The 13,293-nt window shown below is 40.2% G+C and overlaps 1 protein-coding gene across 3 annotated transcripts in view; it reads left to right on the forward strand.

The window, feature by feature from the left end:
- The window catches only part of LOC110984355 (sodium- and chloride-dependent glycine transporter 1-like), a 36,343-nt gene continuing 23,050 nt past the window's right edge, over positions 1-13,293 (forward strand). Inside the window, exon 1 of one of the 3 annotated variants that reach the window (XM_022244486.2) lies at positions 1-207. In XM_022244486.2, the coding sequence (XP_022100178.1) occupies positions 172-207 (36 nt within the window). In that variant the 5' untranslated portion in view covers positions 1-171. Of the gene's footprint in view, positions 208-10,045; positions 10,065-13,293 lie in introns of those variants that run through there. The other 2 variants (XM_022244488.2, XM_022244487.2) reach the window with 2 other exon arrangements.

Below are 13,293 nucleotides of genomic sequence, written 5' to 3' on the forward strand. Positions count from 1 at the left end.
CGCGGCCGCTAAAAAATACATTGTACGAATTGTGCGATGACCGGCCGGCTGTGAATTCTAAACACACTACGCGCGGTCACCGGTAGTAACTGTGTACCACGATTCTAGCTTCGATCTCTACCTACTGAAGTACGATTTATTTCTTGTTTACGGAAGCAATTGTGACTGAAAATGTCATCATTTGAAAAGGAAAAGGCACTTCAGACTGTAAGTACTGTAAAAGATCTTTTGCTCTACAACCGTCGTGCCAATGGTAATTTTTTTCACCGGACGATCGTTGGTTCTCGTCTCGCGCCTTATTTTTCGCGCGATTATGAATGTGCATAATTTTCTTGAATGAAGGGTGTTGTCTGGTAGTGGTAGTCAGTGGACGTGACTGTCTGGCTTGAGCCAGGCGCATATGTTGCGTATTTTTTTGTCAATAATTTTTCACCAGGCATCTTGGAAAAGTCAACACCAATAGCCAACTTTTCACACTGTATGCAATAGGCCTGCAAGGAAAAAAAGAAAGGACCCAAACATGCCGAAATGACGATCAAGTAGATGTTGTATGCCTCGATCGGCCTAACGTTAGGCCTAGTCCCTCTTTTGTGTTTCGCCACGTGGCAAATGTGGAATTTCCTCCTTCGCCATGTTTGTCATGTTTGTGACTTCTCAATTGAGACTGACTGTGGCTGAAGCTGTCTGTGCCAACCATGTTACTTTTGTAATTGTTAATAAATAACCACACTTGTGCCCTATTTGTTACTGTTTGGCTCAACCCATGGCATAAGTAACCTTTTAAATTTGCGGATAGTTAAGAGGACGAAGAATGAACCGGCGCGGGAACTTAGATTTGTGCTTTGATTTCAAGCATATTTTTGCAGGCAATATCCCTTCGTTGTGCCAAAATTTCTCTCCCTCTAAACTGATCTAGGCCTAAGCTTTTTCCTATGGTATGGGCCTACAACTTAAATAAATAAAACAGTTTGTTCTCAGATTGTGGCAATCTCAAATCCCAACCCTATGGACATCACTAATTGTCCCTTGAAGTAGTTTATTAGCCATTACAAAGTGATAGCTTGTCCTAAAAAGTCAAATTTAGCAGAAAAACCATTACAGCATTTACTTAAAAGACACTAAGAATTTTTCAGACCAGTTTGTCAAGTGATGTCCGCATATTGAACTTCTTCCCAATAGAGAAAAAAGTCTCTCACTCAGATATCAAGTGACTTTACTTAGCCTATGTGTTGAAAATTTGAAAGATGTTTGCTTTCCTTTTGGAGGGAAAAAAAAGATTTAGGGTCTACAAACTTGTTGCAATGCAAATTGTAGTAGACTTCAGTAACACTGGGCTTAAACCAAATTGGCAAATGTCATGAATGTTTAATGCTGTATTATGTTTATTGCTGGAACTGTAAGAAAGAAATTGGGACAGGCTTTAAATTTGGGCATGTTGAATTGGAAAGCACATTATCTGAACTTCTGCATCACTGTGGTTGCAGACTTGGTGGGAATTTGTCAAGCAGTATTATGACACTGCCAGATAATGACACTGCCAGTAATTTTTGTGGTTTAACCATGAGTGACCATATGGCTTTGCAGAAGAGAGTGGGTTTATATTTACGAGAGTGTTAATGGACATTTTGTGTCCAGAGATAAACTAGAGCGTGTAGAAAGGAGAGGGTACTGACCCATGGAGATGAGGCGTGGACACTTTTAACCCTGTAGTCTGGCTAGACAGTTGTCCTTGTGGCCAAATGCTTGTGCCGTTCAAGTGGGCGCTTAAAGCATAGAGCTAGGAACAGATCCATGCTTCAAGCGAAGGACAAATAAAATTTGAACATGTGGGGTTTTTGGTGAACAAAATTTTAGGAGTTGCAGCTGATCCTCAGTTCAGGAGCAAATACAGAACTCTTTTTAAAGCTTTTAAAGTAGTTGTAAATCTTCAAAGTGAATAATGAAAAAAGAAATGAAAGCAGAGCAAACCAAAACAAAAACTGGTTATCAATTATAATTTGTAGTATTTTAATAAAGAATTAATAGAACTGGTTAATTTGTTCAGTACATACAATTCATAGATCTGCCTTAACTTGTTCTACTTGACAGCACAGAATTCCTTGCGATGACAAGCTGCACATTTTGATACATTAAATTTTCAATCTAAGACTGGCCCTCACAATTGCCCAAAGGCCATACAATATGGTGGCACACTGTGTTGGTGCTAGTGAATATAATTAGTGGCAGTGTGGCCTCTTGTGCACATTGTCGGCTGCTTGGCCCAATTAACATCTGGGGCTGGGTGGAACTGGTTAAGCGTGATTGATTCAAAGGTCATGCGTTGAAGACCCAACTGCCGTCCCACAATGCTGCAGGACAATGCGAGCAACAGCCAGAACACCACAAATTTGGGCAGAAAAATTATCCCAATTGTCCTTATTTTTATAAGCTGCAATTGTGGGAAATGTTATGGTTGTTGAGCACCAGTGTGTATAACACTTCTATTCACATGCCAACGCGTTTCAATTAAAACATTGAGGTTTTACTGTTTGGGGGGGGGAAGGGAAGACGGGATACAGACTTGATTTCAGCCAATTTTTCTCCTTTCTGTTGTACGTTTCCAGCTTCCTTTTGTCCCAGTTTATCTAATGGCGACCTTCCATTTTAGCAATAAAGTTTTCACTGAACTGTGGGAGTGTTGTGTGCTTATTTCATTTCGAGTCTGCATTTCGTGCTTTCTGTCTGCTGAGATATATGTGTTTCATTAAAATTGACCACCAAGATTCAGTGATTTTCTCGCTAGTAGAGTTAACGGCAGGAAAATGTTTAGTGTTTGCTGTTTCAGGGCTAGATAGCTGAGCTGGTAGGCCTATGGTATCAGCTACAAGAATGAGCAGGTTTCTGTCAACTTCAAAATCCGGATCATCATATAATGCAGTCAAATTTGTCCTATGGTCAGCTTGATTATCACTGAAGCGCTGGCCGCTTGTGTTTAGGTGTTGGCTGGTGACCGCCTGCATAGCTACAGCCCAGCCAATCAGTGCTCTAAAGCTGTTCTGACAAAAGTCTTCAGAAAACTGTTTGAGAAATTATTCCTTGCAATTTTATTCGTTGAAAGTCTGGGTACATCTGTGTGGGTACTGAGGTCAGGATGCACTTTCCCCATTGGGTTACATACCATGCATGCCGTCATGGCTGAGGTCAGTCATAACAACCTTGTGTGAAATTTGGGCCCCGTATGAGCAACATTGCCCCGCCGGTGATTAACAGTTTTGAGAGGAATTGAATCAGGCGTGCAGTGTGCTGTTCCAAGCTCTTCCTTGTTTTTCTTGGTCATCATTTTTTATGTGTTTTGATTGATGCCCGTCTGGGTTTGTCTCGCTCCAAAAAAACTCTGGATTAGCTTATAAGTCGCACCCCTTTGCCAAGATTTTATGTTTGTCACGCCTTTGTCTTGCTTTGCTTGGGGTGTTCCAGTGTGCTGCTCCTAGAATTGATCCATGCGGTCAATCGGATGGGGATTTGACATTTTTGTACTGTGGAGGCGATGAGAGCTGGGGGCCTCATTTGCGTCACAGAAGTTGGACGCGGTTCAAAAGTTGCCCATAAATGACACAGGGATTGATCCATAGATATTTATCAAATGAGACGTAGCTGGAAAAAGTAGCAAGGTTTTTCCCGAAAGTTTAAGCTCAGATTTAGGCTGGCGTGTCAGCACAGACTTGTGGGATCCAAGCTGAAAACAGAAATTCAACAAAATAAAAAGTTTTTTTTGGGGGGGAGGTGGTTTAAGTATCTTGACCTCTAAAATACATGTATTTGAACCTGCAAATTACTAGTAAATGATCTGATTTGGGTTCAGATTTATTTTGCGGGGGGGGGTTCGCTTATATTAATATGTGCAATGGAGTTGCCAAAAGTGATTGACCAAAGCACATGTATGCTTTGACAAAATAGGCAGGAAAGGAATGTTTGCTGGTTGTCGAGTTCAGAGAGGGTACTTTGGTTTACAAAGATACGTCTCCTTTTTTAAACCACGCACATGAAACAACAGCATATCAGTTACACTTGCTATCGGTATGTTTGTACTTGTTTTTCAGCCTTCATGTAGTCAAAGATTTGCTTTCAAGGCATACATGTACGATTATAAAAATTGGACCTTTGAATAATGTATTGTCGTATTTAGTCTCGTTTGTATGATGTTGCCTGAGCTGAATTCAAAGAAGCCCAAGTACGTTATAAATAATTGCCAAAAGGCACCCGTGCTTAATGTACATGGGAGACAGAATGCTGAGGACAGCTACTAGTTGCGGCAAGCCCTGCTCTCAAGCGTCTGCATCAGTGTGGCCGGATGCCAAACAACCCTCGTTGCTTACAGGCGATCCAGGCATCTTCCCTGCTGCTCTGCCTGGAGGACGATCCTGTAACCTGAGAGCAGCCATCCTGTTCTTCATGCCAACACATCCTGTCACCCTTCGACTAAATGAACTTGCTGTTTCAGGGACCATAATAATCACAGATTCATACTGAGGATGGGCCAGAAACAAAAGCCCTTTGTAAATGCCACTTTGATTTGAAATAGCATCAGGAAAACTACAGCCTTTTGTGGGGGGGATCTGCAACTCCTAGACAAGATTAAAGCTCCATTGATACTAATTTGTTTTACTGGCTGTGGATTTCCTTTTTTTTATTGTTTGCTTCACCATGCCTTACAACATTAGTGATTAGGAGGGTATGACTGACGGGCCAGGTTTGTAGTAAATTTGGGAAAACTTTCAACATGCACCTGCATCAATCAACATAAACAGTATCCTTCTGGCAAAAGGACCCTGATACCATCACATAACAATGAAGAACGGATGGAACCGTTGGTTAGTTTATGAAAATGTCAGTGTTGAAATTGAAAAGTGGCCCGATGATGCCCTGTTGCATGAAATGAAATCACTCCAATTAAAAAAGCTGTCGTTTCATCTGCTGGTAACCAGACCGTGTCAAATGCATCGATATGTAGTTGATCAAAAATTCAGCTACATCGCAGTTGCTCATTAGCACCTTCTGATGCAGTCCCAGGATAAAGGACCGCATTGTCCTTGGCAACTCGGTAGGCATGATCCTCTATTCTCTCTCGCCGTCTGAGTATTCCATCTCGGTGCTCTCAGAAGGTGAAGAGAAACATCATCTTAATTCCAGCCTGCCCTGAATTGCAAAGCGGTGGAGACATGTGGAGAATGTGGAACGCACGCAGGCTGGAATAATTATGGACCCGCCCCCCCATCTCTTCCTCGGATGTGCAGACAGCCTGCTCTACTTGGCAGACGCTTTAATATACACATAACCTTAGCAAGTGGAAATTTCCACTGCGGTCTGTCAGCCAGCACAGGGTTCATGAACCAGCCAAGCCCTGCTCAAATGTTATCTCAGTTCATGTGGTCTTACATTAACCTATTTAATGCACAACAGTCAGCCATGGCATCTGTGAATGCCTTCAACCCGTTGAAGCATTAAGAAGATCAGAGAAAAACCCAGGATTATATTATTTGAGTTTGTTTGTACTAATTGGAAAGCTCAGTTTTGACATATGCAGTGATACCAGTTAAATTGTAACAGGTTTGGAGTATATCAAAAATTGGGGGGGTCGACACATGTAAATATTTTCTGTGCTATTGAATGCAGTTGTCTGCATTCAATATTCAATTCAATTTCTTCTTGGTTTTTTGTGTGGAACTTCCAGAATCATCTGTGAACAAATCCACGGATCACAGTGAGCAAAATTTGAAATGGATATTTATTGTGTCTAAAAGCAGCTTATAATGTGGTAAAAAGAGAAATGCAATTTTCTTTTCAGGTTTTTTTTGAACCGCTCACTGGATTTCTAAAATTAGACTTTGGTGTTTGGTGCATTTTTGTTTTTCTCCATTTGGGAAATGTGGAACCTTTTGGTTTAATCTTTCACTGAGAAGGTAAAAACAGGTGCCACAGGTGTGAAGTTTGTGCTTTTTCATATTGAGACACTGAAAAACTCAAAGTAATCATTTTCAGAGAAAAAAATTAACCTTTCATGAGTTAATTATTGATCGCTTTGTATCTTACCTACAAAAGCTCATCAGTTAAATCCCTATCGTCTGAAGCCCAAGCTTGCATGGTAAAAAAATTCCATCAGCTGAACACTACCCTATTCATTTGTAACCTCTGTCCCAAGTCCAACGATTTTTTTTTTTTTCCCGTGAGGGGTTATTGACAAGTCATCGGTGTTTGCTTTTTTACCTTAATGTTAAGAGTTACCTGGGTACCTGCAGGTCCCCCTCCCATCCTTGACGGATACATGTAACGGGTCTAGCTGTTACAGAATGGATGAATAAAACTCTACCGTGCCACAAGGGTGCACAATGAAATGCACTGTCACTGTATTTTGGAAGTTCAGTGTGCCAAAGTTCAGCTTTTTAATTTTTTTGATTTGTTTTTTGGTAGGCTGGCTCCCAAAGAATGGATGCTGTGACTTGTGTATATTTGGCCCAACTGTGCATGCATTATTCTATAAAGAGTTACTAGGGGTACGCGTATTTAATTTTTTCTTTTTAGGTGATGAATACATATCTAAATCTAGACTCAAAACCACTATCAACAAGTATTGACATATACAAAGTGTGTAGGCTTACAGGGAAGCTAAGAATTTGGCAATTATTCAAGACCTCTTGGGGGAAAGGTCTTATATTTAACATATAAAGCAAGGCAGAAGAATAGCAAAAAAGTACTATTTCAGCTGCCATCAAAGACTGCCAAAAAAAAGAGGAGTGACATTGTAAGAAAAAGCTGAAGTGACAATGCAGAAATCAACAAATGTAGACCTGAATATTGTGAGAAAGATTAGTGGGAAAACGATGTGTCCAGCCATTCATGAGGCACTTGAGTCTGTCTAGCAGCTGAAATTTGCTCAAGTACTTATGAATGTGATCACAGTGATACTGATAAGGTTTATCAAACTGCAACTAGGACTATTGGATCCAGTAACTTTATACCGGCATTTCAAGACCAGCCATTTCTGTTCGGAAAAGTTTGGTGAAAAATAAGAACAGTAGTTTTTTCTCTCCCTTTCATTGTTTGCCCTGCACCAGTGCCGAAACGAAAACAAATTTCTGTGGACAAAGCAGATAATGTTTACATGTACTGGTTTGGTTACATGTATTGGATGTTCCATTACAACCTATAAGGCAAAATGAATGTAGGTATGTCGAATGTTCCATTCATGATCAAGTGTACTTGTACACGTAGCTTAGCCTGTCGATTCATACAAGAAATGTCTCCAGACTTTCAAGGTTAGGGTCAAATGTTGTGGCCCTGCACTGTTTCAAAGGAATGCTGCACCCAAACAGAAACAAGACATATCTGAAAATTACTGTTGGGCAGTGTGAAACTGGATTGAAGTCTTTTTTTCCCCGTGCGTTCAAGCCAACACTGGTAGACGGAAATGTACTCCACCATAACATAGTTCCATGAGAAGTTCTTTCTTTATTCCTCAATTTCCATATGCCTGCGTATGCTCACAGCACAAATAAACATACTTGTGGGAGGTACTTCCCCCTCATTCAGTCAAAGCAAACAGGATACTGGTTTCACTGAACTCTGCGACACTTTTCACGTCAAGCAGCACCCGATACAAATGTACATCCAGGTTTCATCTTTTCGGTATCGATTTTAATTGAGGTCAGTCCAGCAGTCTCCAAAGCATTTTTTTTTTGGCTTGGAGCTGCATGTCCAGAAGAAAGCAAGCAAAACTTTGACTGCAAACTAAATATGACCGCAAGAGTAGAAAACTTAAAGAAGTTTTTTAAAAAGTGTACTTCAGAAGTTCAGGGCAAGCACTTTTCAAAAACGTAGTTTAGACCAGGTTGTCTAAGGGTCTTTAATTTCTTGGTTACTGTTCAGTGTGTGTATTATCCAGCTTTATCTAAAACAAACCAGCTCAATATCTGGCAGTAAATTTGGCATTCCAACTTACATTTATATGTACATGTACTCGACTTCAACTCCCGAGTGTTATTGGAGCTGGCCAACTGACCACAAGATCGCTGCCATTAGGTACACAAAGTCTTAGTTCTATTTGTTTGGACATTTGAGCAAACATTAGTAGTACTGGACAGATTTTTGGTGGCATGCCCCAGTACCAGTATGCATGACTTGCAGAATTCTTGTCTACAAGTACCAACAAAGGTACTGTTTTGATGCTAAAACTGTACATGTACACTGTATACCAGCATTTATCACTGTGTTTACATATATGTAGGCATTGTTTTGGTTTTAAATAAACTAGTTTATCCTTTGTGACGAGACATTACTTAGACAAATTCACCGAAAGTGCTAAACTTGAAATGTTTTCTTTTAAACATTCCTTAGGTTTGGACATACTTTCCATATTTTAGGGATATTGACTTGATATTTTTGGAAAAAAAACGGTTTCTTTAGGTTTTCTGTACAGTTTGTTAAATACATTTACGCACATGTACTGGTAGTGCACTGAAAGAAATATTGGAAAGTAGTGTGTACCTGGTTCTTAGATGCAGTTTTTCTTTTACTTTGAATCGACATTCCAATATCCGTATTGAGAATTGATAAATGATGCAAACAGAAATTGGAGAATATAGGTTTTCCCAGCCAATTTTTGAAAATGCGCAATCTAATTTGTAAAATAAAATTCCAATTTAGCGTAGATTTCAAAAACAACTTAAAACCTGGTTTAATTTTCGCAATTTAACAAGCATTTGACTTCATTTTACATCCTTCAATATGCACCATGTTTCAATAGAGAGGTTCCTTTCACGTTACTCATGAATGTTTATGGTATATTTGTTATCAAATTGTAAATAAAATGGTTCCTATGATTGAAACGCAGCACAAGAAGGAAGGTCCTTCAGTGCCGGTGTTGATAGGTTTCCTGCAGCAGTTGGTAGTTTGCAATGACAATATGAATGGTTTATTTCAATCATGAATATTCTAACATCTAACCAATCAACTAAACGCTTCTAAGAATGTAATTTCTGTTTAGTACACAAACGGATTCCCATTCTTGACCAGGCAAACCTTAAATAACACAGACAAAATTGCCTGCATATTTTGCAAAATGCAGGATTGCAGAGGTGCATTCAATTTCACGCAAAAATGAGTGTCAATATACGAAACCAGTGCAATGTCTGGAAACTGAACGCTGACTCTGTACAACTGAATACACCCACCTTGAAATAGAATTTTAATGAGTTAAATAGAAACAGGATTTGAATGTTCATTCCATTTTGCTTGAAAACGAATGCTGGTAGTACTAATTCATTTACGCATTTTCCAAAATTGGCCTGGAAAACCTATATTTTCTTGTCCCCTACATGTGTGTATACATGCAGAATGTGCAAGCACAGTTGGGCTTTATCGTACCTCGTATCATTCCCTTCCTTTCCATGTGTATGGTTGAAATTTTAAATTGGAAAATCAAGAATTTGCCTCCAGATTCCGAGTTCGTATTCATGCTGCTGTTGTATAAGTTCTTGGAACTGTTTCCATAGAAACTGATTTTCCGTGGAAACGTGCCTTTATACGGTCCGCCAGGATTCTTAATGGCGCACATGTATGACTGTTAATATTAACTGGGCAGTCTACCCACCATTCACAAGATGAAGCCAGTAACGGTGACTTCATCAGTTGCGTCAGTGGTGCTATAGATAGTGCTACAGTTGACTCTATCGTTGACGTGTGTACAATATCACCCATGTATACGCACGCACATGGCTGCAACAAATCGTCAGCAGATGCCTCTGTTGATACGTTTGATGGTTAATGATTGAGCGACTGTTCGCCAATCTTATGGATCCTGGGGCTCATTGGCATCGTCATAGCCCACTGGCCCATGCTGCGGATTGGCTCTTGCATCCTTGCCATTTATGGAGCTGATTTGCAATTTTGCATATGCTTGTAAACAAACTCATCACACATATACTCTGGGAATTATTTCGGGAAGCAGTTCAACACTGCAGCCATCCATCAAGACAGACTCCACCCAGGCTGATAAATATTTGTGTGGATATTTAACCCGATACCATATTGTAAGTATATCGGCTCTTTGTGGTAATGACTCCGTTAAGAGAATACATGTACACCGTCATCCAGGAAGTCGCTTCCATGTACATGTGTGAACAAGTGCTTTTTTCTTCTTTTTTTTTACAACTTCTGTTTGCAAATTAGAGATATCACCTTCTGGTTTCCTGTCTGAAAACTGAATGAGAGGAGTTTATTTTACTTGGGAAAAATCCCTCACGTTGCCAGAAGGCTAGTTATATGTGACTGTTTTTGATTTGTTTGTAATTTAGCTTGTTCACCTGTAGTTGGGAAGAAGATGAAGGACAACTCAATGATGACAAGGATCTGCTCGGGCCGTGTCTGGAAATTGTGTTTTATGGAAAGGAGTGCTTGGTGATGAAACATTCACGCAAAGGCCTGGATTTTTGGAAGATTCATTTTTAATGGCGATTTTGTTGTTTGAGAATGGGATTAGTTCTTGTTGAGAGATTCTGGCTGAAGTTGATTCCTTGCTTCCACCTTGCAGCCCAACGGATTGTGTTGGCACAGTGCCAACCAGGTGACTCAGTATCCAGTACTCACTCTTGATGTAGATTTATGACCGAATAAGGGCCTACTGGGTACCATGAACGAGCAGCCCTAACAAGAGTGGTGGAGGGTTTGATTGGTTTTGAATGTCACAAATCCAGAATACACAAGAGCTACAATGTAGCTACCTGGCTTAGGGACAGATCTGGGGCTTTTGATGAATGTAGGGTTGGTATTCAACTCTGAGTGAGTTACGGTTTGGGTTCATTTCCTTATGATTATCTGCTTGGCTACAGTTTAAGTTGTGTAACAACTGTTAAGTTTGTGTAACAGTTTGTTGGTGCTGAAAGCGGGAGGGCCTTTTCTTGGGAACTTTAGACAGAGGTCTCAGTAGGGTAACAGGCACCATAGTTCCTTGGTAAGAGAAACCCGTTAAGAGAAATGTGCAGACGTTTTTCACACTTTCAAATACTTTCCTCTGGGCAAAGTTGGCAACTAAACAGTAGATGCATTTGTACTTCATATCAAAAGGTTTTTTTTTTTATGAAGCGACCTGTGTGCTTTTATGCATGAAGCCAACAACAATAGCTCACAGAGTGAGAGGAGAAGCAACTTTGCATTAAGGTGTATTTGTCCCGAACAAATTGGAACCAGTAGGGTGAGATGCATGCTGATTGTGAGTTAGAATCGGTTTTCCACCTGGCTGTTCGTTACTATCCTTGCGATACCAAAACATTGTTCCCGTTTTGGGGCTGCACCTGGTGTCAGACTTTTTTTTGTGCTGTACATGTACATGTTGTTTCTCCCAACCCGCCCTCTTGCCTTCTTTTTATCCTGTTCAGTTTGACGTACATGTCTCTGATTCAGTACCTATTTGTTAATAACAACTGCAAGGTGTGTTTCCAAAAAAGGAAAAACGGTCGGTAAATCTTGCCACTCCTAAAGTTAGGCTAGCACCTGAAGGAAAAATTGCGTTGTCTATCATTACAGGTTTTTGCTGAAGTGTCTGCCCTGTCCAGAGATGTGGGTCACCTGTGTGTTCCCTGGTCTCTGCTCCTCTGGGAGTAGTAGTAGCAGCAGACAGGATATTGCCAAGGGGAGACTTGCAGGACACCTGTAGTCGGGGCCCCTGGCCGACTTGTTTTCCCTGTAGTTTTGGGTAGCCCGCAAATGTTTCCATTTACTGAAATTGTTAGTCATACAGTGGTTCTGGTACATTGTGCTGCTTTTGTCTCGAATGGATGCCAAGATGTAGGTGTACGAATTCACAGAAGCAAAATTCGACCACAGTCATTTCAATCGCATTTTGAGTTTGTAGGTGCTTGCTTAATGATCATGCGTGTAAGTTTTTCTCAGATCACCTGATTTCCTCGTTTTTCGCTTCACACTCATGCCATTGAAAGTCGAAAAACACTGTGCAAAGTCTTGTAAAGACTTTTTGATTTCTTCGTTTCTGTCAAAGTTCAAATTGCATGCCTGAATGATGGAAAATCTGGAACAAAATGTATCCGTCTACATTTGGTCATAATACAAAGTGGCGACCATTTTGTAATGCACATGAAGAGCGAGTTTTCTTTCCTTGTCGACATAAAAAGCTGGTAACTTTCAATTTGCCTTCATTGGTAACTATCCTAGAGATAAATACACTCCAGATTTCCCTACTGTCTTAGTAATTCATCCTAAATTGGTGATGAAGTATGGCAAGCCAAAAAACCTTCAGGGCATAAATCCTGATTAATTATCTGTCCCAAGAGGCCAGGCCCCACTGGTGTAAGCAGGCAGCTCACAGGAAGGCAAATCATCTTGATATTATTGGAAGCTGATGGGGAGAGTGGACTTGTTGGAGGGAAATCCCGTCAAGCTGGATTGGTCATATCTGTCGGATGAAATTAGTAGCATGTTACCGTAGAATCCCTCTGTTTTGTGGTGTTGGGGTTGTCAGCGATGTCGCTGCCTGACAAAGTTAGTTGTTTAGAGAGTTTCTGATTATTTTTATTTATTTAGCTTTTGGGGGAGTGTTGCCTTTTGCTTTTGGCACTACAAACCTTTTTGCTGGTTTGCCCATCAGACAACCCCAGGAAGTCTCTTCATGGATGTCAAATCTAGCTACATGTACTAGAACCACAGTGCTCAAAATTGGACGAATCAATTGGCCGATAAATGTGGTTTTGCAAATATTATCACCTGTTGATCATACCCAAGGTCTCATAGTAACAAACTTTCACAGTATAACTGTCTCAAAAAAAAAATAACTCTGACAGGATTTTGCTTTTTGGACTTGTATCTTTTACATTTCAGTACATCCTTCATAGTGGCCGTAGGAATGATACCACTCTAAATTTAGTGGCAATTTTTCTGTTCAATTATTGGTTGAATAGTTAATTATCAGCACATGTAACAAACCAAAAATAGAAGCGAGATCAATATATATGGCCTGTGCCTCACAGGAATTTAGAGTTCATATTTATTCATGGGAAATACTTACACGTTACCCTTTAATACATGTGTTAATACATGACTAATAACACTGAGCACGCATCATTTACACACTCCCTGGGTAGAGATGTCTTTTGTTTTTCCTGCATGCACAGAGAGCCGTAAAAAGTTTTAAACTTTTTACCTCATTCTCAAATGGTACAGACAGTGTAATTTTCCTCTCTCCCCTTTGGTCTTCGAAAGACCTTGTGGTGAACTCTGAATGAATTGCACTGTCAGCAAGCAGACTAA

The sequence above is a fragment of the Acanthaster planci genome, linkage group LG12, assembly GCF_054643075.1.
Source record: "Acanthaster planci isolate LZ-2023a linkage group LG12, COTS_SCS, whole genome shotgun sequence".
Taxonomy (NCBI): Eukaryota; Metazoa; Echinodermata; class Asteroidea; order Valvatida; family Acanthasteridae; genus Acanthaster; species Acanthaster planci.